We start from the raw sequence: 25,555 nt of genomic DNA on the forward strand, positions 1-25,555 counted from the left end.
GACGAATAGAAAGAAATTGAAAACAATCACCATAGTTTTATATGTCTAAGATGCTTTCAGATCCTTTTAAACCATTTTGGAGAGGTAACATTTGCAAAGAGCTTTCGAATTTGCCAATATGAAGTGAACATAATTAGTTGGATGGTTTTAGCAATTCAAAACATACAGACTCCATTAACGAAGCCACTTTAGTACAAACTCTGAATATGTTATTTGTTTTATTACATTAATTCGTAATGGATAGGTTTTATTTCATCCCTTGCGCTTGGAGACATCTACACGAACACTTTCTTTACCACCTGCCTCAGCCTATAGTTGGCTTTTAATTATGAATATCAGTCCGACCGATTATCAGAGAAAAATAGGGTGTTATAAACCTTAACGATTACTTTTTGGTACAACTGTTTCTCTATCAAGGAAATTCAAATTTATTATGAATAATTTTATATCTGTTCCACGAATTTCAGCAAAAAATCTCATTGGTATCAAGGTGTGGTATGCTAAAGCTGTCTTTTCACTTTTGGCTCATCATTTGCTTGTTCCTTTCATGGCCGCGATATTTTGGCAACTTTCACATTTGACATGAGTGTTCGAAAGTGCTTTTTATGAATAAAGTTAATGTGTATCATATGCTATCATTTAAAGGACAGTCAGTGCTTTTACGGAAGTTTTAGCCTTTTTTAATATCGGCGTTGGGGTTTAGGGGGCGAAACAATCTGTATGACAAGAAACGGAAAAAACAAATCAGCCACTTTATTATATCAGGTGGGGTAAGCTACGTGATAAACAAATGTTATCTCGCCGAGCAAAAGTAATACTCTTCATAGCCCGCTGACAGAAAAGAAAGAAGAGTGTAAAACGTACGAAGCCTCTTTATGCAAACAAAGTGATGTAAACCAGGCCCTTGTTTGAGGTTTATTGTTTTAATCGACATGCAGTATGCAGGTGCTGGTGCTTGCATTGTCTGCTTTTTAAAGTTAGACATCTTGATTAAAAAACGATTCTCCAGTTGATGGCTTATAAAGTCTTTTTATGTAAATAAAGTAATGCAAACCAGGCTCTCGCTTACCATTGGTTGTATAAATTGACATACTGGTTCTTGCATTGTCTGCTTTTGAAAGTTAGCTGTCTTGATTAAAAAACGTTACTTCGGTTAAAATTTACTCTTCTTGTTTCAAACCTTCGAGCCTCAAATACAGGTCTGGGTCAAAGTTTGAGTTTGAAATTGTCTTTGAAACGTTTTGCAGGTAATGGAGGGTAGAAATTTGACCCTATGTGTTTTCATCTTTATCTGCTGGTTGCCGAACACAATGTCTAATGTCTGCAAAGGTGAGAACTAGTCAAGGTATTACGTAATCTTAAACCGAACTCATATTTAACTAACAGTTAAAATTCTTCCTAAGAACTTAAATCAAAGGGATGATGTTCCAGTGAGTTCTTATTTGGAGAAGGCTTACATAGCAACGTTGAGGAAATTCAAAATTTGTCTCATTTGGAAAGGCGATAAATGACCACAATCTATGACAACGAGGACCTCAGTCCTAGCAAATGTCGCAGACCCACACATCAGTGCATTTGGTTCTTTCCAGCGCCGTATCAGGGTTCAAACAAAAGGCTCGTAGTCTAAGACAATAAGTTTATGTCCTTTTCCAGCTCAAGAATTAAATTCGTCAGTTTTTTAGGATGGTCGCCATCTTAGCTGCCATTTTCTAAAAACGCATCGCGGCTAAGAGCTTCATAGTCATATTTCATTTTCTTCAGCAATTTGCGACGAACCTTTGGGAATGGAAAGCAAGAAAATCAACGACAACCAAATAACTGCATTAAGTGCTTTCAACGATGACTTCGCCAAATATGGACCTCAGCGAGCTCGACTCAATCTGGCGTCTTGGCCCCCCGGATACAGAGCTCATCCAAGAGACGCACGGAATTGCTGGATTAAGGTTAATCTCACAAACGAGAAAATCATTACGGGATTGGCCACCCAAGGATATGGAGCTAAGTATTCTACAGAGTGGATAACAAGTTATATCGTCCTGTACAAATCTAAAACGGGCGAAATGCTGCCATTTAAAACCTTACAAGGAAACACAAAGGTAGGTTGGTCCCTTTTCTGGTTAGTGTTGAAGCAGATTCGTGATTGTTATTTTAAAAGATCCCAAACGTTAATCAGTAGGAAAATCCATGGGTGTGTGATTTGAACGTGGAGGAAAGTTGATCATGCCCAAAAGCGGGCTTCCTTTTATCAAACAATGAAGGTTTTCCGCAAATTAAAGCTCTTTTTCGGTTGTAATCATTGGTTTTCCTCCGGATGAGTATTCTCTGTAGCTCGTTAAGTTGAGATCAAATCTGAATAATAAATATGTATAAAGTAAAATAGGTTCTCGGTAGCTTATACTGTCTTCCGTTATACATGCAATTTACCATAAAAGTAGGATATAAGCAAGCAATTTTCTTCGATTGAAGGCAAACGTAGATTGTATTATTTTCCACTTCTAAAGAATTTTACTGGAAACAGAGAAAGTACTTCTATCAAACGTCACGACATTCCTTTCCCTACTGCGACGTCAGCGATTATGATCATAGCGCAAACGTGGAGCAGCAACGTTGGTTTGCGACTGGAGTTATATGGCTGTGAACCAGGTAACGACACTATAAACAAGGCTCAAAAATGAATACAAATTTGCTCGAAATAAGTTCAAAGCTTTCTAATAAAGGCTTAAAAGCATTATTTCTGTCGTCATTATAATTGAAAGATATTAATGCTCATTGTGCTGTCTCGTTTTAGGATACTATTTTGTTGTCTGGCGAATGTTTGACAGGCGGTATTTTACTCCAAGTTACGCGATCTCGACCAGCAATGAATATGTTACCGCTAAGGAAGAAACCCTAAAAGAGGTCAGCTCGTCATTCAGGATCAGTAGAAGGGCACCATGTACCCTTACAAACTTATTTACCTCTATCATATTCCCATTCTTTTCTGACGAACTACCAACATACTATTATATAATTGGACGCAGATCGTTTAACTTGGCGCTCTAACAAACATACACGCGTACAAATCAGAGAGTAATCTAAATAGACACAAACTGTCTTTTTCCAGGTGGAGAAAACAAGTGCAAATTTTTATTTTCTGGGAAATTCATTGCGCATCATGAACAAAATTGGTTTTCTCAGCTGCTTTCAGCCGTCTTGAAAATTTGCAGCTCCCAAATATTTTGTTTTAATATTTATTAATTGAGACTTCAGATCATGTACCTCTATTGTAATTACGATTTAAAACCATTTCTTCCAGATCAAAGATCATCTCCAAGTGATTCCAGGATTTTTGTCAGTTGATTTCGTGGCTTTCACGTGAGTTCTTCGCTTAAAATAAAACAATTATTCACCCTCAGTCATGCCCTTTCACAGTAAAGAGAAATAAATTTCTAGAACTTACAGGCAAAACCTGGTAGCAGTTATAAACCTTTTAGCTTCCTAATCTTTGCTATCCATTGATTAATTTTTAATTATAATTTGAGTTATAATTTGTTGTTAGAACTTGTCACATAGCATCGTCCAGCGAAAATGGCCGCAATTCGAAATATTTTTCCGAGTGAGGTTTACTGAAAATGACTGGACTTGTGGCTAAAAAGATGTATCCTCATTTTAGCTACTTGACCCTTTTGACTTCTTTCTTTTATCTCATGCTCAAACCTTGGACAACATGAAGGACAACATGAACAGATTATAAAAACCTAGTGATAAATTAATATGAAAGCTAAGTTGATTTCCTCAGGAGGCGTGTGGTTACAGATACTCAATTTAAATTCTAAACAATTACATTTTAAAAAAGTATGTTTAAATATTTTAAGAAACAGAAAACATACGAATGACTTGTGTGCATGAAACTTTAGAAATTGCGCAGGTGCGACAAATGTATAACCTTGATGGGTTGTACATTAACCCACCTGGAGATTCAAGGCGCATATGGAGTCATAATCAACGTTCTTACAGAGCTTATCGACACATACAAAGTATTTGAAGAGTTGAAGAGTAAGTTTCTTACTTTTTGTGCAATTTTTAAAATTTCTCATTTTTTCCACTTTTCATTTACGTCAGTCCACATAGATCTTGGCTAAGAGAAACAGTACTCACGGCTGAAGCAAAAATATTTTGTTTGAAATCAAGCAGAGAAAACCTGGAGGCAAAGCTGAACATGGACATTAAAAATGGCAAAGCAGTGTTTCGATTTCCAAGTGAGTAAATATTACACAAACGTCATTTAATCGTATTTGATCCTCCTTAGGAGGTTAGGGATCTCACTCTTTGATGTCACAATCTTAACAAGTTTCTTCTTGAGAACGATCTCGCTGTTAAACATTAAAGGATATCTGACGATTGCTTAGTTGTGCTTTATTTGCTTCACGCCTTTTTTTGTCCTTTTTTTTGTTTTTGTTTTTACAGTACAATGCAATTGTTCCTATCCAGAAGTGAAAATATCTTTAAATAAGACGCTTACTAGTGCAAAGGTGCTGTACACGACTCAAAATATTACTATTCACGCAACAACAAAACGCGGAAATTGCCACAAGTCCCTATCTTTCCGGTGGGAGATTGCTAAAGCAAGTGATCACCTTGGTGAGTTTGGAATGCTTATTTCGCGAGGCGATATATTTGAAAGCAAAAAAGGAATTCTGAAGCTGAGAGGCAGTGAGTTCGGAGAGGGTTTTCTTTACATCAGATGTGCTGCATTCATTAGAGATTTGGCAGGTGAACTTGTATTGGAGACCTATGACTATGGGTATGTTCGTTTACTTAATCCGCCTCTGATTGCGCTCATTACTGGTGCTACTTCTGCCATAAAAGGAAATGGAAGTGTCGTGTTGGATGCGTCCAACTCTTATGATCCTCTTAGTATACAGAACAACAGTAACGGATTGATTTTCAATTGGTTTTGTCGAAAAATGGACGGGAAGCTCACGAAAGCGAACACGAGGAGTTGCAATGGTCGATACTCAAAGACACCTTACAGTACTGGCTCCGTTTTCAGTGTGGATGTCGATTACATGGACGCTAATTATACTTACGTGTTTGAATTATTTGTCATGAAGGATCGGAGAGTAACGCGGGCATTCCACAATCTGACTGTTACACCACCCTATATAATTTCCTTGATGTAAGTGTAAAATCACCTTCCGTAAAACTAGATCTTTTCATTTAATATACATTTTTTTGCTTAGTTGGGGATGGTATTTCATAATTTATGGTATTGCAACTTATTTAACAACTGCTCCAGCATTCATTACTTGTTTTACAACAGATGTGTAATTAACTGCGGTCGGAAAGTGAGCACAAAAAGGCGATTGATTGTTGAGGCTACATGCAATGGTCCGTACTGCGTCCAGGAACTGAGCTACCGCTGGACATTGTATCACCTCTTGCCATCGGAAACTGGTACCACTTGGCTTAAAGTCCCTAAATTTCGGCAATATGTGCTCACTGATCTAGACAGCAGTAATATCGTCTTTTCTGGCTCAAAGAACCCGCTGAAACAAAACATGAAGTACAAAATCGTGGCTTCTGTTCGTTTTCGTCACCGAATGATGGAGAAAGGTGAAATGGTTTTCATCACAGATACGCCGCCACATCACCCTGATGGTGAGCTGGGATGTCAGACATATCCTAGGGTGGGCATTGTCCTTAAAACAGATTTCAATATCACCTGTTCTGGATGGCAGGACGAGGATCTTCCACTAACCTACCAGCTAAGGTAAGGAACGACTTTTAAAAACTTCTTCATATCTCACTGCTTTAAAACTTGTTCATGGCTCCAAATCACTCATAAGAAAAAAAATCGTGCAAAAGCATTCCCTGATTAGAGTAGTATTTTAATCTGAGGAAATGAAGTGCAACGAAAAATTCAAAGATCTTTATTTGTTCTGAAAATGATGTTTTAGTAGCTTTGAAAATGAAACAATGGCAATGAATCGATGTTGTTCCTTTGTAGTTTTCAATCACTTGAGGGCATTGTCATAATTGCCAGAAGGAATATTTCAAATTTCACAACTAAGCTGCCTCAAGGGAACCAAACCGAAAATTTCGAGGTTAAACTGGAGGTACAGATATTTGATTCCTTTGGCGATGCTGCAACTGTTGAACTGACAGTTCAGGTAGGATATTTACATATTTTTCGAGTTCCATGCCAATATATCCCCAGTTTAGTACCAGGATCCTTTGTGAGGACTTAAAGGATTATACAGCCTGAACTTTTGCCTGAATATGTCCTTGTTATTCATTTTATAATCTTTTAGTTTAAGTATACCGGCGTTGTATCAGAAATACTGGAACCTCACTAGTCACGCTCCACAGTCTGACTTGTTATTACTTTTCGAGCGACGAGTAGAATGTGAAGAAGAGGCTGTCACCGCCTCACTCTAATCTTACTATTACAGTGTCCCTTCTTAAGCTCGTATCAGAAGAATTTCTTTTAACAAGGGTATACTGTTTAAGCAATGCTGTGACGGTTCACCTGGAATAGATAGAGATTAGAAGGCGGACGATGCTCGGTTCTATGTTCCCTTTGAATTTCGAAATTAAGAATTGAGTCCAGTCTGCAACCAACACACCAAAGTTTGCAAGCAGATAATAAATAATTTTCAGCAAGAAAGGCTTATTTAATATATCTTCATTCATTGTTTCTCTTACCAAAAAGCAGTCGGTAGTGCCTTGAGTTCAAGGCAAGATTACGATACTAACGTTGAGCGATTTTCGTATCAGGTGAAGCAACTAAGTGATACAGAGGTCATCACTGAAGTTGATAAGGCTATTCGTGGACCAAACAGCACAACTGCTGAGTTAATTACATCTGGAAACCAACAAAAGGCTGCACTGACATCTTACTTCACTCTTACAGCCACTGAGGGGACAGGAATCTCTCTTGAGGAAAAAGACTCGGTAGTAGAATATTTGTATCAATAATCTGTCCTTCATATTACCGTAAAGCAACAAGAACTACAGTAATTAGTTGAAAGCATTTGTCTGTTCCATGTCATGTTAATTATGATTCATGATTCCATGTGATATAAATGATTCCATGATGATGATTAATGATTCCATGTGGTATACATGAATGCATTGTAATTATCAATGAACTATGTAATATTAATAATTAATCCGCAGATTTCTTTCGTGCATTTTTATGCAAAGTAGTGGTATGAAACGCAGCTGATAACTGGTTTAGGTGGGGTATCGACTATGGGTACTTGCATCAAGAAATTGTTAAAGCGAATACCATTTTCCTAAACTTAAGTTCATTTAATTGCCATTAAAGGCAAAGGATGAAGTCTTGAGACACTTGGCTGAAGTTAAGCCTCGATTACTCGAAGAAGTCACTCAACTTTCGGCAGTGGTTATCAAAGCAACTCGACAAAGAGAACATATGAAAGCCACCTCATTGGTAAGGATACTCTTGACACCAGTGATCTGTACACAGCTATGCTATTTACTTCGGGACTAGGTCAGTTTAAGTTGCCCAGGTGACAGTTAAAAGATCAACTATCAGTTTTTGCGTATACGAATTTCAAAATAACCATATATTTCCAAGGTATTCATCTGTGGTGATGTTTTATATACTGAATGGATCAAGTATATGTATACTTACCGTTCACTCTACGTCAGTCGTCGTCCCAATCATGTTAGGAATACGTTCCTTAAATGAACCAATTAAAGAGTTTGGTAACCCAAAGATAGGACATCATGTGGAAAAGTTATGAATTGATTGAGGAATAAATCACCCGATTCAAGTTCCGTTGAGCGAAGCTTTATTCCCCTCTGCTAAAATTTGTTTCTTTTTTTGGCCAGCGCTTAAAAAAAACTATGAATTCGATGCTTAGTCGTCTTATTAAAGACTCATAATATCTCCACAGTACAGTGCTGCTACATTACTTCAAGCGATGACAAATCACTTAGATACAGAGACAAGAAAAAGCGAGGATATTGATGAGATACAAATGACTGGAGGCGCTCTACTGAACGGAATGTCCTGTGTTCTTAATATTTTGACGAAAAGTAAAGCGACGGACACAAAACATAACCAACCGGCTGAAAGGATTGATCAGGTAAGACAATTTTACAGATCGCTAAAATTAATGAGAAGCGCCTGAGTACTAGGAGTGAGTTTAAGTCCTCAAGACTACAGCGAAGCCTACAGAGGCATACCAAACCCATTGGTTTAACAATAGACGTTGTTTTCAGACACCGCGCTTAATCGAAGATTCAGTTGCTCTGGTGGATAGTCTGGGCACAGCTCTTCTGTCAACCAAAGTTGTCGGGGAGTCAGAACCAAGCGTGTTTGAAACGAATGCTCTATCCATGGTCCTCGACAGACAAACTCCAGCTATGATTGTAAGAAAACATCTTCATAGCAGAACCAGTGGAAGTGGTGTAGTGTTTCCTTCACAAACAGTTCTGATGCAAAGTCTAAAGTTCCCTATCCATTCAGTAGATGCTCAGGCAAGTAACGATCACCTTAATTACATTGAAATGCTATGTCAGAATATCCGATTTCCTCAATCAAGTTTTCAGATTACATCAAGTATTCATGCAAATGTGACCAACTCTCCTAAGATCTATCTTCCGTTTCCTGATTCTGAAACTTATGAGACATGGAAAAAAGATCAGTCTATAAATCTGAATTTAAATTATTTTTTGATACTCTTTATTTCATTATACATGCAAGTTAACTTGCTTTAGTGTGTGCTGTTTAAATCATGGAGTTGACCGCCTCAGAGAACCATGAGGGACACTACTGAGGGTCTCTTATCTTTTTCTTTTTAGATGCTCACATTTAAATATAATCCATTTTATTGGGATAATACGGCCAGGAATATAACAACAGCAATTATAGACCTAAGTATAAAAAGGAACGGAACAGAATTTCATATTTCAGACCTTGAGGAGCCATTTGAACTGTACATCCCCCTGATACAACAGCCTGTAAGGAGAAAAAATAACACGTTCTTCGTAAAACCAAGCCAGACATTTGAAAACATTCGTTATCACGAAATAAGTATTCCGTCAGAAGAAACAGTTGCTATTATTGACATCGTACCCGATGGAAACAATCTATTAGATGTTTTTATCAGCGCTGGAGTAAGACCTACACCAGGTAATTACAGCTTCAGTAGTAAGATACCTCATCATGGAAACTGCAGGATATCTGTCACTGAAACTATGTTGGACCAGCAATGTTCACCATACAGGCTTCTTATATCAAGCAGTCTGACCGGCAAAACAGGAGTGTACTACATTGCCATATTGTTTCGTAAAAACTATTCTATTAAAGGTAATGCGGCAAAAGAAGTCGGCACAGAAGGGGATTTCCCGGTTAAACGCCAGTTGCCATCTCCTAAAGGTGTCCGAAAGAAGCGTTTTTGTGCCGATGTTAAGGATCCTCCAACCACACCGCCGCCAAAACCAAACATGGTAAACTCAGCGTACAATTTGCATGACGTCAATTATACAATGTCCGTGTCAATCAGCAGCTGTTTGTATTGGTCCAAAATGGATAAAAAATGGACAAGCAAGGGCTGTAAGGTAATAAAACAACAAAATGGATGGAATTATCGCTTTATTTTGACATTCCTCACTTTACTTTTAATTATATATGCAGTCAAATTAGTCCCCTAATTTAAACCACTTGCTGGACGTACTCACGAATGCACAAGGTGTTCAAGAAAAACTCATCCAGCACCTTTCAATTCATAACATCCAAAATGAGTTTATCATCCACATCCCCGAAGTGCCTTGAATGTCACGAATTGAGATTTTCACAGCTGAGTCGTACCTTCAACACTACAAACAAACATATCTTTGTATCTTAGGTTGGCTTCAAAACCAATCACACAAATATCCACTGCCTTTGCACTCATCTATCAGCATTTGGTGGAAACTTTTTTGTCGCCCCAAATCCCATAGACTTTGACAAAGTTTGGTTGGAGTTTAAAAACCTGGAAGAAGCTGGAAACTTCGTGTTAGCAGCTGTGTTCTCTATATATGGAATATATATGTTGGGTCTACTCTTGGCCCGCCGATTCGATCTAAAGGACCAAGCTAAGGTGTGGTTCTAGCAATATTTGATTAAAATTACTCAATTTTTCCTCCTCCCCGCCAGGCCTTCAGCAGTTCTGTACATTACTGATTTTCAGAAACCATTACAATGAGATTTGTATAACAAACAAAGTGCAATGTTAGTACTATGAAGCTAGTTTTGTCCTGTAAGAAATTAAATTAGGGGTAGAGGAAATTAAGTTATCACTTGGGAAAATATCTAACGCAAACGATTGTTGGGTTAGACGAATGGCCTCGATCGGTGTACTTTCTGCTTTGATCAAGATTTTCCTCAAGTAGTTATTATTTGCACTCGGTGCGAATAAATCACAGTATAACTCAAAACACATATGCAGTACTTCTCGTTTTTTTCCCGTAAAAATATATTTAGAAACAGGCTTTTGCTACATTTAGACTTAGTGATCTCCAAAACTTATTGCCATCATTGTTTCCTTTAAGGTTGTGGCAAATGTATTGATGAGTGAATACAACCAAGAGGGTCACCTTTACGAGATACAAATTCAAACTGGCATTTGGAAAGGATTTGGTACAACTGCCACCGTAGGAATTGACATCTTTGGGGAAGAGGGCAGCAGCGGCCCGATCATCTTATCAGCTTTATCGCTCTACGGGAAATTATTTTCTCGTGGAAGTGTAACGAATTTTGTAGTTTTTCTCCCCCGTAGTTTGGGACGTTTAAAAAAACTTCTCATTTGGCATGACAATTTCGGCTCAAGTCCATCCTGGTTTCTTCAGCAAGTCATCATTACTGAATCTCACGAAGGAAAAAAATGGTATTTCTTTGCAAACAAATGGATTGCCATTGAACGAGGGTTAGGAAACTTATGCGTTGAACTAAAAGCATTAGGGGAAAAAGAGCGCGTTGGATATCGTCATTTGTTTTATTCTAAAGCTTCAAGAGGACTTGGAGATGATCACCTTTGGTTGTCATTGTTTACTCGTCCACCTCATAGTCCCTTTACTCGTTGTCAGCGACTGTCTTGTTGTGTATCGTTTCTGTTTTTGTCGATGATAACAAATGCAATGTTTTATCAGTTTTCTGAAAATCCAGCACATACCTTTCACTTAGGACCACTGGTTTTAAGCTGGAGACAAGTAGTGATTGGAATGCAAAGCGGACTCATAGCAATCCCTGTAAGTTTCCTTCTTATTACGATCTTCAGGAACGTGAGGACGGATTCTGAAACTTATTCTAACCCTAGTAATACTCAGAGATCGTCTTCTCGTCTACCATGTTATTTCGTATACATTGCATGGATTCTGTGTGCATTAATAACCCTATCATCTTCAGCATTCACAATATTTTATGGCCTTTCGTGGGGCAAGGACATTTCTAACCAGTGGTTGACATCTATCCTTACGTCCGTTTTTGGAGATGTTGTGTTAACTCAGCCTGCAAAAGTAATTCTCTTGGCTATGATTGAATCGCTCAGAACCAGATCATATCCGGAAAAAGAAGAGGTGTGTGGAAGGACTGCTTATATAAACCGAGAACAAGAATATAAGGCTCCAAACGTTCACGAGCTAACCAGGGCCAGGGAAAATGGAAGAAAATTCCTCAAGATGTGGAGGGTGATAAAAGATTTGGTGGTGTTCCTTGTATTCATTCATATCTTGATGGTTGTTTGTTACAGCAACAGAGATTTTAAGAGGTACCTGGTGACTGCTTCGGTGGAGGAAAAGCTCGGCGGTATGAATGAGGTAACTTAAGATATAACATTAATACCAAGGCGTCAAATCAGAATCAAAATAATCGCGGTAATTGAGTAGAAGACGGTGGAACAGTTTTTGTCCGTAACCCGTATCAGCTTACATTACAAGCGCACCATGGCGGGTCAAAAGAATAAGTCCACTATCAGCTTGTAATGGAGAAGCTTGGCTTAATTTACTGGTAATGCCGTATCAAATTACTCGTTTTAAATAAACAAACAGCAACTCGTCCTGCACCCAAAAAACAGAGAACTGAAAAGTCGCAATCAGGCATATGCATGTATAGTTTTGATCACTGATCACAAGGTCGCTGGACTGTCATTTCAGTACATGAAACAGCAAAAGTGGTCTCCCGACATTTCGCACTTCCAATAGGATTGCTTTAAGGAAGTCAGGAGTTCGAGAAATCGTAAAACAGCTGTTTTACCTCAGACGACTACGGCATAAGACCTTTGTTTATATGAAAACTGTCTTATTTTTCACAAGACAGAAAAATCGTACATTTAAATCAAATCAGAACCATGAGGAAATTCTGAGATTTCATCCAATTACGAAAGGAAAAAAAACAACTGCTATGATACAAATCTTAAATTTTGCGCGCACTTTTGTTATCATAGCCCTTCAGGAAGAACAAAATCTATCTTTTTGCTGTGTCAAGACATTCAAACATTCTCTTTGGATCTTTAATTCGACATCGTATAGCAACAGCATTGTGAATGTAGTTTATTGCGAATTTATAAACAGATCCTTATAGAAACATAAATTCGTGAGCATTTTGACTGCACCCTGGTATGCGTATGGCTGAAACCGGTTTTTTATTACCCTAATGCAGTAAGTAGAGTATAACTAGCGTGCGAATCGAGTAAAACTACGCGACGATATTGTACGTTTAGTTGGACAGGTGGTTATTTTGCTAAAACCTGTTTGACAGGTTGGCTACGTTGGCAAGAGGTGTTTCAAATGTTTGCACAGAAAAAAGGAATTGATTCTTAAATAACTTAGTCGACGTTTTGGTGTGCAGTCTCACCAAGACTTCTTATGAGATATGTTTGTTCGTCCATGGATTTTCAAGGTTCTTGAAATGGAACGTATATCTTTAGAGGGATGAAAGACTAGTTCGCAATATCTGGAGTCCCGAAAAATCGAGGTTTGAGGCATCGGGGTAAAAAAAATTCCTACTTACGCACATCCAACGGAAACACATTTGGTTTGAGATAACGGGAGTGTATGAAAAAAAATATGATTCCGCGGTGAGTTTTACGAGTACGCGGGGTTCTTATAGCAATGTTCTTAAAACACTTCTCCTCAGGTGGCAGACAATGATTTGTTTTGGCTTTGGACAAGAAATAAGTTAGTTCCTGGACTCTATAATGTCTCTTGGTATAACATGCAGCCCTTTGCTTATAAAGAAGGATTTATGAGCAACAAAGCAGCGTTCCTCATAGGTATGCCTCGACTTCGGCAAATCCGTGTGAAGGAAGGTGAGAACTAACATACCTCCTGTAAAACGCTTTATTATCCAACTGCATTAAGTATAGTACAAATAATGCGCGAATGAAACATAAATATTCTGCGATATTGTATAGTTCGTTATTTTGCACAGTAAAAAAACCTTACTCTTCTCTATCCACTTCGTTTTCCCGCCTTATGAAAAATTAATAGAAACACTTAGCAGAAAAAAAAGGCAATTGGATCATAAATAACTTATTAAACGTTTTGATGTGTAGTAATGCTAAGTATTTTCACTCGTTGTGTATTTGACTGACCTTACGGACTCGTCCAAATAAGGTACATCTCTCAAAAATACCCAGCGACAATACACACCAAAACTTCTAATAAGATATATTTATCAAATAAGCCCAACTATATTTACTCTCGAGTTCGAACGACCATTAACCCAAAATTTTATTGATTTCCTATTTCGAAAGTATCACAAATAGATAAAAAAAAAATCAGACAATCACAATGTTGTCTGTTTTATCATCTCCAAGTATAATTCACTAGATGCAATTACTTTTGAATCCTTCTGACAGAAATAGATATTCATTGCAAGTCTTTCCGTGGGATTCACGAAAAAGAACGTGGGTCTAAAAAGTGTTTACCACACCATTCCAGAACCAGCGAAGACAAAAGTGCATTCTACCTGCCTGGGTGGATTTCTGTCGAAAATCACACGGTCTATTCTGACAATTCTGTACTTTCTCAACTTTGTCCGAAGCCTTGGAGGTACAAGTCTCCACAGACATTACAAACCCTTCCCTATCAAGGATATTTTAGAACGTACGATGGTGGAGGATATGTCGCTTATCTTGGCTACAATGAAAAATCGGCTTTGGAGATAATAGACAATCTCCAAAACAATAAGTGGCTCGACAAACTCACTGCCGCGGTTTTCATCGAGTTCTCTGTCCATGAACCGTCCAGTAGACTGTTTAGCTTTGCCAGGTATCTTTACGAGAGGTTACCAACTGGTGGAAGTGTAACTTCTCGTGACGTGCAGACATGGGCTCTTTATCGAGCTCCAAGTGGCTTTTTCGCTGTATACCAACTGCTGTTTGTCATATTTTCCCTTTTGATCATATTTTTGCAAGTCAAAGAATTTGTAGGAGAAGGCAAGGCCTATCTTGTGCAGTTCTGGAACTGGATCAAGATTTTTCAAGTGTTTACTTCAGTTTCTGCGGCAGTACTTGTGATGTTGAAGGGAAATGAAACAAGTCTCTATGTAAAGAGAGTAATAAAAAATCCTTTTGACCATTCCAGTCCAGATCATTTGGTCCAGCTTTGTTACGTCGAGAATTATTTACTAGCTATATTAATTCTCATTTCTACGCTCCATTTGCTGAAGCTTCTGAAACTTAATCCTCAAATCTGGCAAATGACGAAGACGTTAAGAAGATCTTGGATATCCCTTGTATCATTTGCTGCGATATTCACTACCTCGCTAGTGGCGTTCTCATTGGCTGGATATCTGGCTTTTGGTATCAAAATATCATCATTTTCATCCTTCTATCGAGCCCTTGTAACCGTTATTCAGATGTGTATAGGTGGAAATGTAAACCTCACTGATGACAAAGTTCAGTACCCGATAATTGGTTTATTATTTATGTATACGTTCGTCATTTGGATGAGACTACTTTTGGTCAATTTCTTCATCGTGATTATAGTTGAGTATTACAGAGACGTCAGAACAAATGTAACGTCTCCCAACGCGTCGTTAACTGAATTCATGTGCAACTATTTCTCAGCGAAGTTAACCAAGTTACTGGAATATCTACCTTTTTACTTTAAAAGGAATGTAAAAAAGCAAGAATTTAAACTCTCTGACGACGTCTTCTGGAAGGAATTTTGGCAAAGAGAGTTCGGTGCGGTGTCTCAAGATCTTCACACTTCACTTCAAAGTCTTGATCCAGAGTCAAGATCAACTTTATCTCAACAAATCTTTGATAATTGTCCCAATTATATAAGTTGCCAAGAGCTCACTAGATCTAGTTCCATAGTGAGTGCCAATAAAGAATTGCTTTCGAACGATACAGAAGGGGAAATCGCACGATATTGGAATACAAGCGAAGAAGATATTGTCATTCTCCAGAGTTTATCATTCCCTCTGACGACGCCGTCTTCCAACGATACCCAACATGATACGAAAAGGCTATTTAAAATTCGCCTCGTTATGAAGCTGCGTTTTGCTGAATGCTTTTATGACCTTAGTGAGTTAGAGGTCGTACATTTTAAGTCCAACATTGTCGACATAGCTCAAGAAGTAAAAAGGATGCTGGCTTACTTGAGGAAGAGGTCAGCGCAACATTTTGACAGTTTTCTTTAGTAACACACTTGAATGAATGAATGAAGTTCTTTCTTAAAGTTTCAATAGTATTTAGCTTGAAGAAAACTAATTGGGGACACTGTTTACGCATTAAAATATACCTAGATAAAGTTAAAATTATTTACACTTTAATTCATAATGTATAGAATAGATAGATAAATAATTAAGTGAGTGAAGTATAAGAATTTAGTAAAATAAGCTTAGAAGGTATCAAATATATATAAAATGTAAACCTCAAAGCGGCCAAGCAGCATATATTACAGTTTTACAATTATTATTAAGAGTGATAGGTCTTTGCTCTTAATACTGTTTTTAAAACTCATCAACTTAAGATTCTCTCCATCACTTTGCTCTAATTTATTCCAAAGATGGGGTCCAAAGTGTCGTAGAAAATGTCTACTGTGCGAAAGCATCGAATATTGAAATCAGCGTTCCTCAGATGATATCGTTTCGGGGCAGAATTAAATATTTCTGTTGTATAAGTTGGCATAAGTCCGTTTTTCACTTTATACATGAAAATGGCGGTGTTTTGTCGGTACAGACTTCGTAGACCTGCTCTTGTTGGGGGCTCGCTATAGGTCTCCGATTTAGATTTAAAGATTGCTCTGAGTGCCCGCTCTTGAAATCTTTCCATTTTCTTCTTTTCGGATGATTTGCAGAAGTGCTATACAATATCATAATATGTAAGGTGAGGCAAAATATTAGACTTGTACAGCTGTACCTTTGTAGACCATGGGATTAAATTGCGTAGTCTCAGTAGGACCCCAACATTACAGCTCGTTTTCTCGCAAATATTACTGAAATGTTCACTGAGTGTCAGTTTGTTGTCGATGGTTACGCCAAGAATTTTGAGATGATAAGATGATTTAACTTCGCGTCCATCGAATTTCATCGTCAATTCATACCCAGGAGTTTTCTTGGATGATTGTTAATCTATCGTATGGATCTAGTGTTTCTGAGGGTTGGCTTGCAGTAGGTTTTCTTTGTACCATTGTGACACTGCCTCTATTTGTCTCCTAAGAGTTTGGGTGGCCTTCAATATTTCATTATCACTGATGTATATTTGATGGTCATCAGCATACATAAATAAATTAGCAGACTGTCTATGTAGTGAGAGATCATTTTGGAACAAGTTCCAGAGTAAAGGCCCGCAGGAGGAGCCTTGTGGACACACCCTTTTTTGTTCCTTCCATGCACTTTGCACCTCATGTAGTTTGACTCTGTTTCTTCCACGCTCAAGAAGAATCGTATAAGATTCTGTGATGCTCCGGAAAAGCTGTATGATTTGAGTTTCTGAATCGTTAGTGCGGGTGCAGTGAGTCAAAAGCTTTGCTCATATCAGTGAATAGAAAATTCACGTACTCATCGTTATCGGCAGCCATCTTCCAGTCCTCTGTTAGCCTTATTAATGTTGTTTCACAGCTGTGATTTTCTGTAGGCGGACAATTTTTGGTATAGATTTGGATCCATGGTTTTTATGATTTTCTTGGAAAGTAATGATTCGAACACTTTATCAATAGAGTTCGGTACTGTTATAGGTCGGTAATTTCCCCATTCGTTTTTATCTCCTTTCTTGAAAACAGGGGTCCATTCCTCCATTTCCCACGTGTTTGGCCAATTTCCCTTTCTAATAACGATGTTCTAGAAACTTGCTAAGGACGGTGCTAGACCTTTGGCAGTTAACTGTACAATTTTTGGAGAGACTCCATCCCACCCTGTGGCTATTTGATTTAAGCATTTTCAGTTCGTTTTCCACTTCACCAGAGCCAATTTCGTTAAATCCAAATTAAAGGCGTTGCTAAGTTTGCCGAATGCTCGACACTCGGGTGTTTTTCAAAGATTTTCTCAACTAAGTTCGTTACCTATGCATCATCAAAGGCATTTGCAACAGTTAAACATCAGTCTCTAAGCTCGTCTGCCACTACTCTCTGGTTTGTTACAATTCGCTCGTTAATCCTAATGGCAGTTTTTGTCTCCTCTTTGCTCTTATCACTTAAGAGTGGTTTAAAGGATTTGTAGAAATCCCTTGGTATTTTCCTCAGTTCATTCAAAGTCTTTCTCAACTAAGTTCGTTACCTGTGCACCATCAATGGCATTTGTAACAGTTAAAAACTAGTCTTCAAGCTCGTCTGCCACTACTTTCTGGTTTGTTACAATTTGCTCGTTAATCCTTGTGGCAATTTTGCCTCCTCTTTGCTCTTATCACTTAAGAATGGTTTAAAGGATTCGTAGAAATCCCTTGGTCTCTTCAGTTCGTCCGATATTTGGGCCCAAGCCCCGAGCTTTAATAGCTCGTCTCTTCTCTTTAGAGGCCAAATTTCGCCATTTCCTTTTTTAACTACCAGTTTCTAGAGTTCGGTTTTGGGCAAACAACGGTGCATATTTCCTTTTGTTGCCAATTGCCATTTTCCATTCTTTCGTCATTTATGGTACATTTTTCTGTCTAACTCATCTTCTTTTTCGGCATATGTTTGTCCAGTAAACTTTCATAAAATGGTTTTTATGCGTTACCTTGGTCCTCGATGGTATCGAATGTTTCTCCAACAGTCTAGGGAGTATTTCCCAAGTCCTCATTAAACGGATCCGTGTCGTCTTTCGTCTATGCTGTTATGCAGATTGCTTTAAAATTCCATAAATGAGGTGGTAATCACTTATCTCTGTGTTAAAAGAGCCTCACATCCTGAAAATGTTGGGTTTCTTGGTTAAAATGACGTTCGTTTCTCAGTCTGATGTCGACGTAATCCTCGTCGGCTTGGTAATTAAACATTGCATTCCATGCACTTCTTCTAAGTCGGTAAATGTTTTCCCTTCTCTGCTGTCCAGGTTCAGATCACCAGTAAAAATAAATATATGTTTCTTGAAGGAAGCCCGCATGCAAACGTCATTCAGTTCCTCCTCTATACGTTTTAAATAATGTGCGTCTAGTTCGTGATCCGACTACTTTGGGGGTCGGTATATCCCAAGGAAAATGACTTCGTTGTCGCCGAGTCTAGCCTCTACTGCAAGAATCTCGAGTGTTTTGTATTTCTTCGTTACTTTTAGCGCTTTTTTCTCCTGGGAGTGAAATTGTGTGTTCTTCATCTCATTTGCATTAGGTTGTAGAAGAAGCTTATTTGCATAGTTTCCTCCAGTAGTTATTATTTCTTCATCCTCAAGGAAAAATGAGTCCCCAAATCTCGGTAGAGAACTTAGCATACAATCCTTTTGATTGCTGGTCGTTCAAGAAAATATTTAGAAGTCGATGTCGACATGTTGCGGCACTTTGCGTGAATCCATGGGCCACATCAGAGCATATTATTGCATTCTGATTATTTCGAACGCTCTTCTCACATTCTCTACGGGGAAACTTTATCCAGCCTTAATTAAGATGAATATCTCCACAACGTTGTAGTCGCTGGATGTTAAACCAGCTCCGTTCATCATTCGAGTGGCGCACTCGACAAAGAAGAAATCGTTTCCAAGGCAACGTGGTCTTTGGGTAATCGGTCAAGTCGCCCGGAATCAGAGTCATGTCGCCCGAAATCCCAAGTCATGTCGCCCGAAATTTTATCGAGTGTTTGATCTTGAAGAAAAGTAACAATCGTAAGGAATAAACTTGTAAAATGTTAACTCGTAAAATGTTTTCGTCCGCTAACCTATGCGAATATGAAGTTAACCAAAGACTCAAATATCGCTGTTCATTTCAGCGTTAATCGTTGCTATAAACTAAACTGTTCATTCTACAGTAAAGATTGAAGAAAAGTAACAATCGCAAGGAATAAACTCGTAAAATGTTGACTGGTAAAATGTTTTCGTCTTCTATCCTATGCGAATATGAAGTAAAACAAAGACTTAAATATCGCTGTTCATTTCAGCGTTGTTCGTTGCTATGAACTAAACTGCTCATTCTACAGTACAGATTCTAGTAATTAAAAGAGGAACACTCTCGGTCATCAGAATTTTTCACACATATCAGAAAAATACATCAAGTTCTTTTAGTTTGATTTATCGTATAAAAAACAACCTGAAACTTTTACAGCGGTTTTTTTTGCTTATTGTTAACAACGCGAACAAAGCGAGTTAGCATCATTCCCCTTAGGATCAGACGCGGCATAAATTATCGCGACTTGTTCAGTTGTTCCTTGTTTCCTCGGCCGATCGCATGTAAATTTTGATTCGGTTAACCATATATAAAGAGGTTAAATTAATAATAGCCGGCTCATTCCGAGATAATCAGCTACCTGAAACACGCGATCGTTACGCGTACGCAAAAGAATTATACAATGAGCCTTCATCCCTGTATCGAGTGCGGAAATGAAGTTCGACCACCCCAGCAAGCCCTTCAGTGCGAGGATTGCGGCTTTTGGCAGCGTCGTATCTGCGGGACTGGTATCGTCCTCGCGTGTAGTTGCTAGCAATAAATATGTTTGTATTAATGCGTCTCTGAATTTACCGCAACGTTACAATCTTGCATGGCAACAATGTGATGATTCTTGAGCATGTGCTGTATTCAAGATGGCGGCGTTTTCCAATGTTCCAGTCGTGGCGATGTGAACCTTCGTTCAAAACAGAATACTTCCACAGATAAAACAACAACACTTAGAACCATACTGTACCATTTTTTTTTTCGTGATCTATTTTAGGACTACTATCTCCGTGATATCAAACGACAGCGAAACGAACAACACGAGTTTCACGAGTCAACATTTTACGAGTTTATTCATTGCGATTTACTTAAGATGTTACTTTTCTTCAAGTTTAAACTCTCGATAAAATTTCAGGCGACATGACATAGGATTTCGGGCAATATGACTATGAATTTCGGGCAACATGATTCTGGTTTCGGGCAACATGACTTCGGACGAGTTGACTTTCGGGCGACTTTACCGTAAACCGGTCTATGTGTTCTTTCAGCTTGAGGTCCAAATTTCGTCTGATAACTGTTTTTTTTTCAGAGGGTGCGGTAACGAATCCTCCAATCTGGTTGGTTCTTTACCCAGTCAGTATTTTCCTATCTCTGCCCTCGGGCAATGGTAACGCTTTCGTAAGTAGCCGAGTACATCCCTACTTTCGTTGCCATTTTTTATAAATATATCTCGTCTTTCCGGTTGGGCAGTATTTTTAACCAAAGACATCCGTCATTACCTCAAGCCGATAAATAACTTATTAACCCTCTCTTTTCTCTCTCTCAAATCACTTTGGTTGACAGAAAAATATTGCTTTCAGGATTAACTTGTATAAGCAATAGTGCCATTACTTTGGTTGAAAAGCGGCCTAAAAACCGTCTGCAATTAATTTTAATCGTTCACAGAAAGCACCTAGAGAGTTAAAACGTGAAGTATTTGGTTACAGTTGAACTAATCGATGGAACTCTCATTCACTTAATATCTGAATTTTCTCAAACAATTTGTTCGTAGTGAAAGGGCGAGCGAAGTTTAAATTTCAGTTCTACAACAAACATACGCTCTCGGTGAGTCTTTCCAAGTCTGTTCAATTTGGACATTTTAACCTTAAATTGCACAACAGAAACTGAAGGAATTCAATGAGAAAAGGCCGCATTGAGTCCCCTTGTGTTTCGTTGGAGTGTACCATTCGAAATTAGTTTTCATGGAGGAAAGACCAGATTTACACGCGCCATTGCAAGAAACATACGAGCAAACCCTCACAACTTCAAAAATAAAAAATTTGAATTTACTTACAATTACTTTCCTCGCCGTTTACTTAATGAACAGAGGTTAATCTTCGTACATGAATTAATCTTCGATTAGAGTGAATAATACTTTTCATAAGATCATTGACTGTTTTTGAAGAAAACAATGTCGTGACAGTCCTTGCCAAACTAATTTAGTTGTTTCTCAAAAGTGTACGTGCGCTTTTTTTTCTTACGTGCTCTCTAATTGACAGGTGTCAGTTTGTGATAGATACTTGTAAAAATAATGTTTCAAAGTTTGTTTGTTTGTTCGGTGCTTCCAGGTTTCCAGGACGTTTCTTGGGGAATTGATTCGGTCATCATAAAAAACGCGATACATGGAGCCAACAAAGTCACAGAGAAGCGGGGGCTTTTCGCAGCGTGACCAACCGCTGCCATAATTGTTATGTCAGATTCACTTCAATGCGGTTTAGTAATAAAGTGTCATGAGTTTTAGCCTAATTCTTAGGCTCCAAATGTTTTTCAGTTACTACGAGCACACATCTTTTTCTGATAAAAAGTTACCCTTAATTAACAATCTGATATCGGATAAGAAAAGTTTCTCTCTTGTAAGCCTTTTAGGACAAAAAAGTAAACTGTGATAATAGTCTGCTTGAAATGCTTAGAAATGAAAGTAAAAATAGACTTCACATGGGGACATTTCAACCTTAAATGTTTCTTTTCTACTTGTATATACCGAGACACATTTAGATATATAGTGATTGAAACGTAAAGACGCTGCAACAAAAATCTTCCCATGCTCATTAGTGTGCACTCGTTATACCCATATAACAATCAACTCCCGTGAAGTTTCTATTTCACCATTATTATTATTATTATTATTATTATTATTATTTCACATGAATGAAAGAGAAGCTGAAAAGAAAACACGCACATATAGGAACCTTGTTCTAGTAGAAAGACCAACAATTTCATGCCAATGAAGTGCTTAACCCCTTCCCCACCTCCGCTTCTTCTAAAATTTCCCTGTCTCTAAAGTTTTGGCTTCGTAGTTCGGTTGTTACTAATGCTGTCACAGTGGGATACTCAAAACCCTAGGATTCTCGAAACCCTGTTAGAGGCCGAGCCAAGAGGAGGATGAGAAGGTTATGTACAGTATTGCTCTTTTGAAAAAGGATCTGGACAGCCCTTAAATAACCGCGATCAAGACAAGGTGAATCGAAGATTGCAACGGCATCAAGAACGAAGCGAAAAAAATAGCTTTAACGAAAAGGTTTAATAGCTGTGCACATGTATGTCAAAAACTTTGTGGCTGTCATCTGCCATAAAGCAACTAAAAATCGCCAGGGTTTGAAAATTCTGAGAATGGAAACACCGAGGGCAAATTATTGCGTTCAACGCAAGAAAAACGCCATTTCCGAGTTCTCGCGATTCAGTGATCTGGTGCCGAAATTACGGCGTGAAAAAAAAAGCCAAGTGAGAAGTCTCTCTCATCGGTATAAAGAATAAGTGACGTGGTGGTGAAAATGGGCGAAAATTAATCGAAGCTTAACGTGGGAGGATAAAAAATTATTTGTGGGAGAGAGGAATTCAATCGAGTGAAGGCGGAAAAGGAAAGAAAAAAAAGCAGAACTGTTCGATTTATGCAAGAAAGCTGCAGCAATGAAGCAGATCAAACTTGCCTCTTATGTCTCTTCTACCACAGACCGCAGAAAACTTTTGGAGGAGAAATTACAAACAAGTGAGCAAATTTTCAGTACCTAAAATTTTGAATGCCTGTACGTAAAACTTCTCTAATATTTCAGAGCTCTCGTTCGGCGTCCGCATGCAGCGGTGCCTCAGCTGCTTTGATGTCACCATCTAACTGTTGTTTATTTCTTGTTGATTCGTAAGGAGAGCTTACTGTGATTTGCGAAACGAAACGAAATCAAAATTTGTAATTTGCAAAATAAACTCGAAACCTGTAATATGCGAAACAGAAATGTGTCATTTGCGAAACGGAAATCTGTAATTGTTTTAAGAGCTCGAGTGCAAGGCTGATCTCTTTTTTAAATGAATTTTATACCCAAGAACAGCGTATTCCTAGGACCCAAAGTTGTGGGTTAACCAAAACAATTTTTTTCACAGTATACGTTCCGCTCTACTTACACAACTTAGCGAATGACTCGCAAATTAGCGCATTACTTTTGCAAGTGCGGTCAGATTACTGCCACGATCACAACACACGATCCAAAAGATAAATTAAACAAAGTAGCAAATAATACTAAATGGAGAGTAAAAATCTCCCTGTCTATTTTGGGTACTTGTCTACGAACTGGGAAACGGAGAGGAGAAGTGTAAAACGTCTCTGATTCCAATTCTTCATCATCTGATGACAAGGCACTGACGTCTAAACTCCAGACACATTTGATTAGAGATCTATCTCAAGATATCCAACAATCTTAAAATTGGACAAATCTGCGCTCGTTGTGTACAAAAATCACTGAGAGCACCGAACAAACTTTTGACTGGAGTTAGAGGAGCTTTACTTCACAAACAAAACTCTTCTTCTTGTTACGGTTTGTTGTTAAAAGTATGAAAATTCCGAAAAGAAAGCTTTTAGATAGACGTTTATTAATAATACCTTAATAGCAGCTGGAAGCTGAATTACAAAGGTGTACAAATTATATAATAGAACTATACAATAAAATCAAACCTAAAAGGGAACTAATTTACATATGGGCCCATATACAATTGTAATAGATGTCAATTAAAATGTCTTGCGCTTGCTGGAATGAAAGTATCTCTGAACCGATTTGTTTTAAAGGAAACTCTAAATGGTCTGCGTCGTCGTAACTCCCTAAGTTGATCTCGGTTGTCGAAAGGCAGTAAGTGGTACAAACAATCCAAGGGATTGGAGACGATGTTGTTAAAGAATTTTAAGCAAAGGTCTTCCCTCCGATCCCTTAGGGTTTTCAGCTCTGCCATCTGAAGCACTTCTCTATAATGATTATCATAACCGTATATAATTTTCAAGGCTCTCTTTTGGACCCGCTCTAAACTTAAGCTCAAATAATCTGGGAGACTATAATGGTAGACCTGACATCCATAAAGTAAGACGGATTGAATGCAAGCAACATAAAAATTCACTAATTCTGGTGATGGTACCTTAGCTCGCTTTAACTGAGTTAAAAAGTAAAGGCGTTTAGCGGCCTTTTTAATCATCTCAGTAACGTGAGTGTTCCACTTGAGGTTGTCTTGAAAATACACACCCAGTAATTTCACGACACTAACGGCGCTAACCTTAGAGCCATTAATTTCTATGAGATCGTAGGAAGGAGGGGAGCGCACGAAGGAAACTCTTAGCTCATTACATTTTTTCGGATGAAGTTGAAACGAGTTAAGTGTTGACCAGGTAGCTACTTCGTTTATCATAGACTGAGCATTGCTAGGACCACCCTTGCTTATGATTTCATACACTGTCGTGTCATCTACATATTTTATACAATCACTGGCTGATGGTACTTTCAAATCATTTATCATAACCAAGAATAGCCACGGTCCCAATTTTGTTCCCTGCGGTACTCCTGCTCGGACCGATCCCCACTCTGAGAGACAATCATGTGCAAGTTTGACCCTTTGTTTCCTATCTTTAAGAAAGGCTATTATCCAATTAATGATGTAAGGGTTGATGTTGTAGGTCGAGAGTTTCGATAGCAAGAGGCTGTGATCTATCAGATCGAAGGCTTTTCTATAGTCCAACGCAAAGATCCGCACCGTGTTCCCCGTTTTATGCCCAGTTTTAATCAAGCTTTGTGACATTGCTTCTCTGGCAAAAAGGAAAACATACAAAAAATTGTTATTCGTAGTTATAGTTTCTGTAGCAAAGGTACTCCCTTTTATTTAAAATCTAGCGAAAATGGAATACTTGACCTCCTCCTTTGGTTCCCTTGTTTACGAGCAGGAAATATATATCAAACGTATATGAAGAGGAAATCTTCCACAGTTGAGCTACCAAATACTATAAACCTATTGTATTGAAAATCAATAAATTGCTAGATCCCTAAATCGCTACACGAATCTTCTCCGAGTCATTTCGTAGAAATCTGAGGTTGGAATCTACGCGAAGGGGCTCCCATCTCATTAATGTGTCTAGTATCTACGTATAACAATCTTTCTTTAAGCCTCTACTAACCTTATGATAGAGTTCTTTAAGCAAAAAAACGAACTGAAACAAGCAAGATGATCCTGTAGACAATTTGTATTGGAAGCGGAGGAACAAGCCAGGGCAAGATGTGATTACC

General features: G+C 38.2%; 1 protein-coding gene across 1 annotated transcript; it reads left to right on the forward strand.

Moving 5' to 3' along the window:
• Positions 1-1,110: 1,110 nt before the first annotated feature.
• LOC113686308 (polycystin-1-like protein 2) lies at positions 1,111-16,405 on the forward strand. The gene is made up of 18 exons (XM_089211583.1): positions 1,111-1,329; positions 1,762-2,096; positions 2,502-2,643; positions 2,789-2,898; positions 3,296-3,354; positions 4,102-4,238; positions 4,447-5,158; positions 5,303-5,752; positions 5,990-6,152; positions 6,760-6,936; positions 7,313-7,438; positions 7,908-8,099; positions 8,236-8,493; positions 8,818-9,576; positions 9,864-10,097; positions 10,549-11,811; positions 13,130-13,301; positions 13,854-16,405. Exons 1-18 carry the CDS (start codon positions 1,251-1,253, stop codon positions 15,641-15,643), a joined length of 7,158 nt encoding a protein of 2,385 aa, XP_089067709.1. The 5' UTR covers positions 1,111-1,250; the 3' UTR covers positions 15,644-16,405.
• Positions 16,406-25,555: the final 9,150 nt, after the last annotated feature.

Source organism: Pocillopora damicornis, chromosome 7 (genome assembly GCF_964200805.1).
Source record: "Pocillopora damicornis chromosome 7, jaPocDami1.2, whole genome shotgun sequence".
NCBI classification, from domain to species: Eukaryota; Metazoa; Cnidaria; class Anthozoa; order Scleractinia; family Pocilloporidae; genus Pocillopora; species Pocillopora damicornis.

Coding starts and splice junctions, on each gene's coding strand:
- LOC113686308 (XM_089211583.1), top strand. CDS start 1,251: ATGGAGGGTAGAAATTTGACCCTATGTGTTTTCATCTTTATCTGCTGG. Junction 2,899..3,295: donor AGGAAGAAACCCTAAAAGAG/GTCAGCTCGTCA, acceptor CATTTCTTCCAG/ATCAAAGATCATCTCCAAGT. Junction 5,753..5,989: donor CCACTAACCTACCAGCTAAG/GTAAGGAACGAC, acceptor GTTCCTTTGTAG/TTTTCAATCACTTGAGGGCA.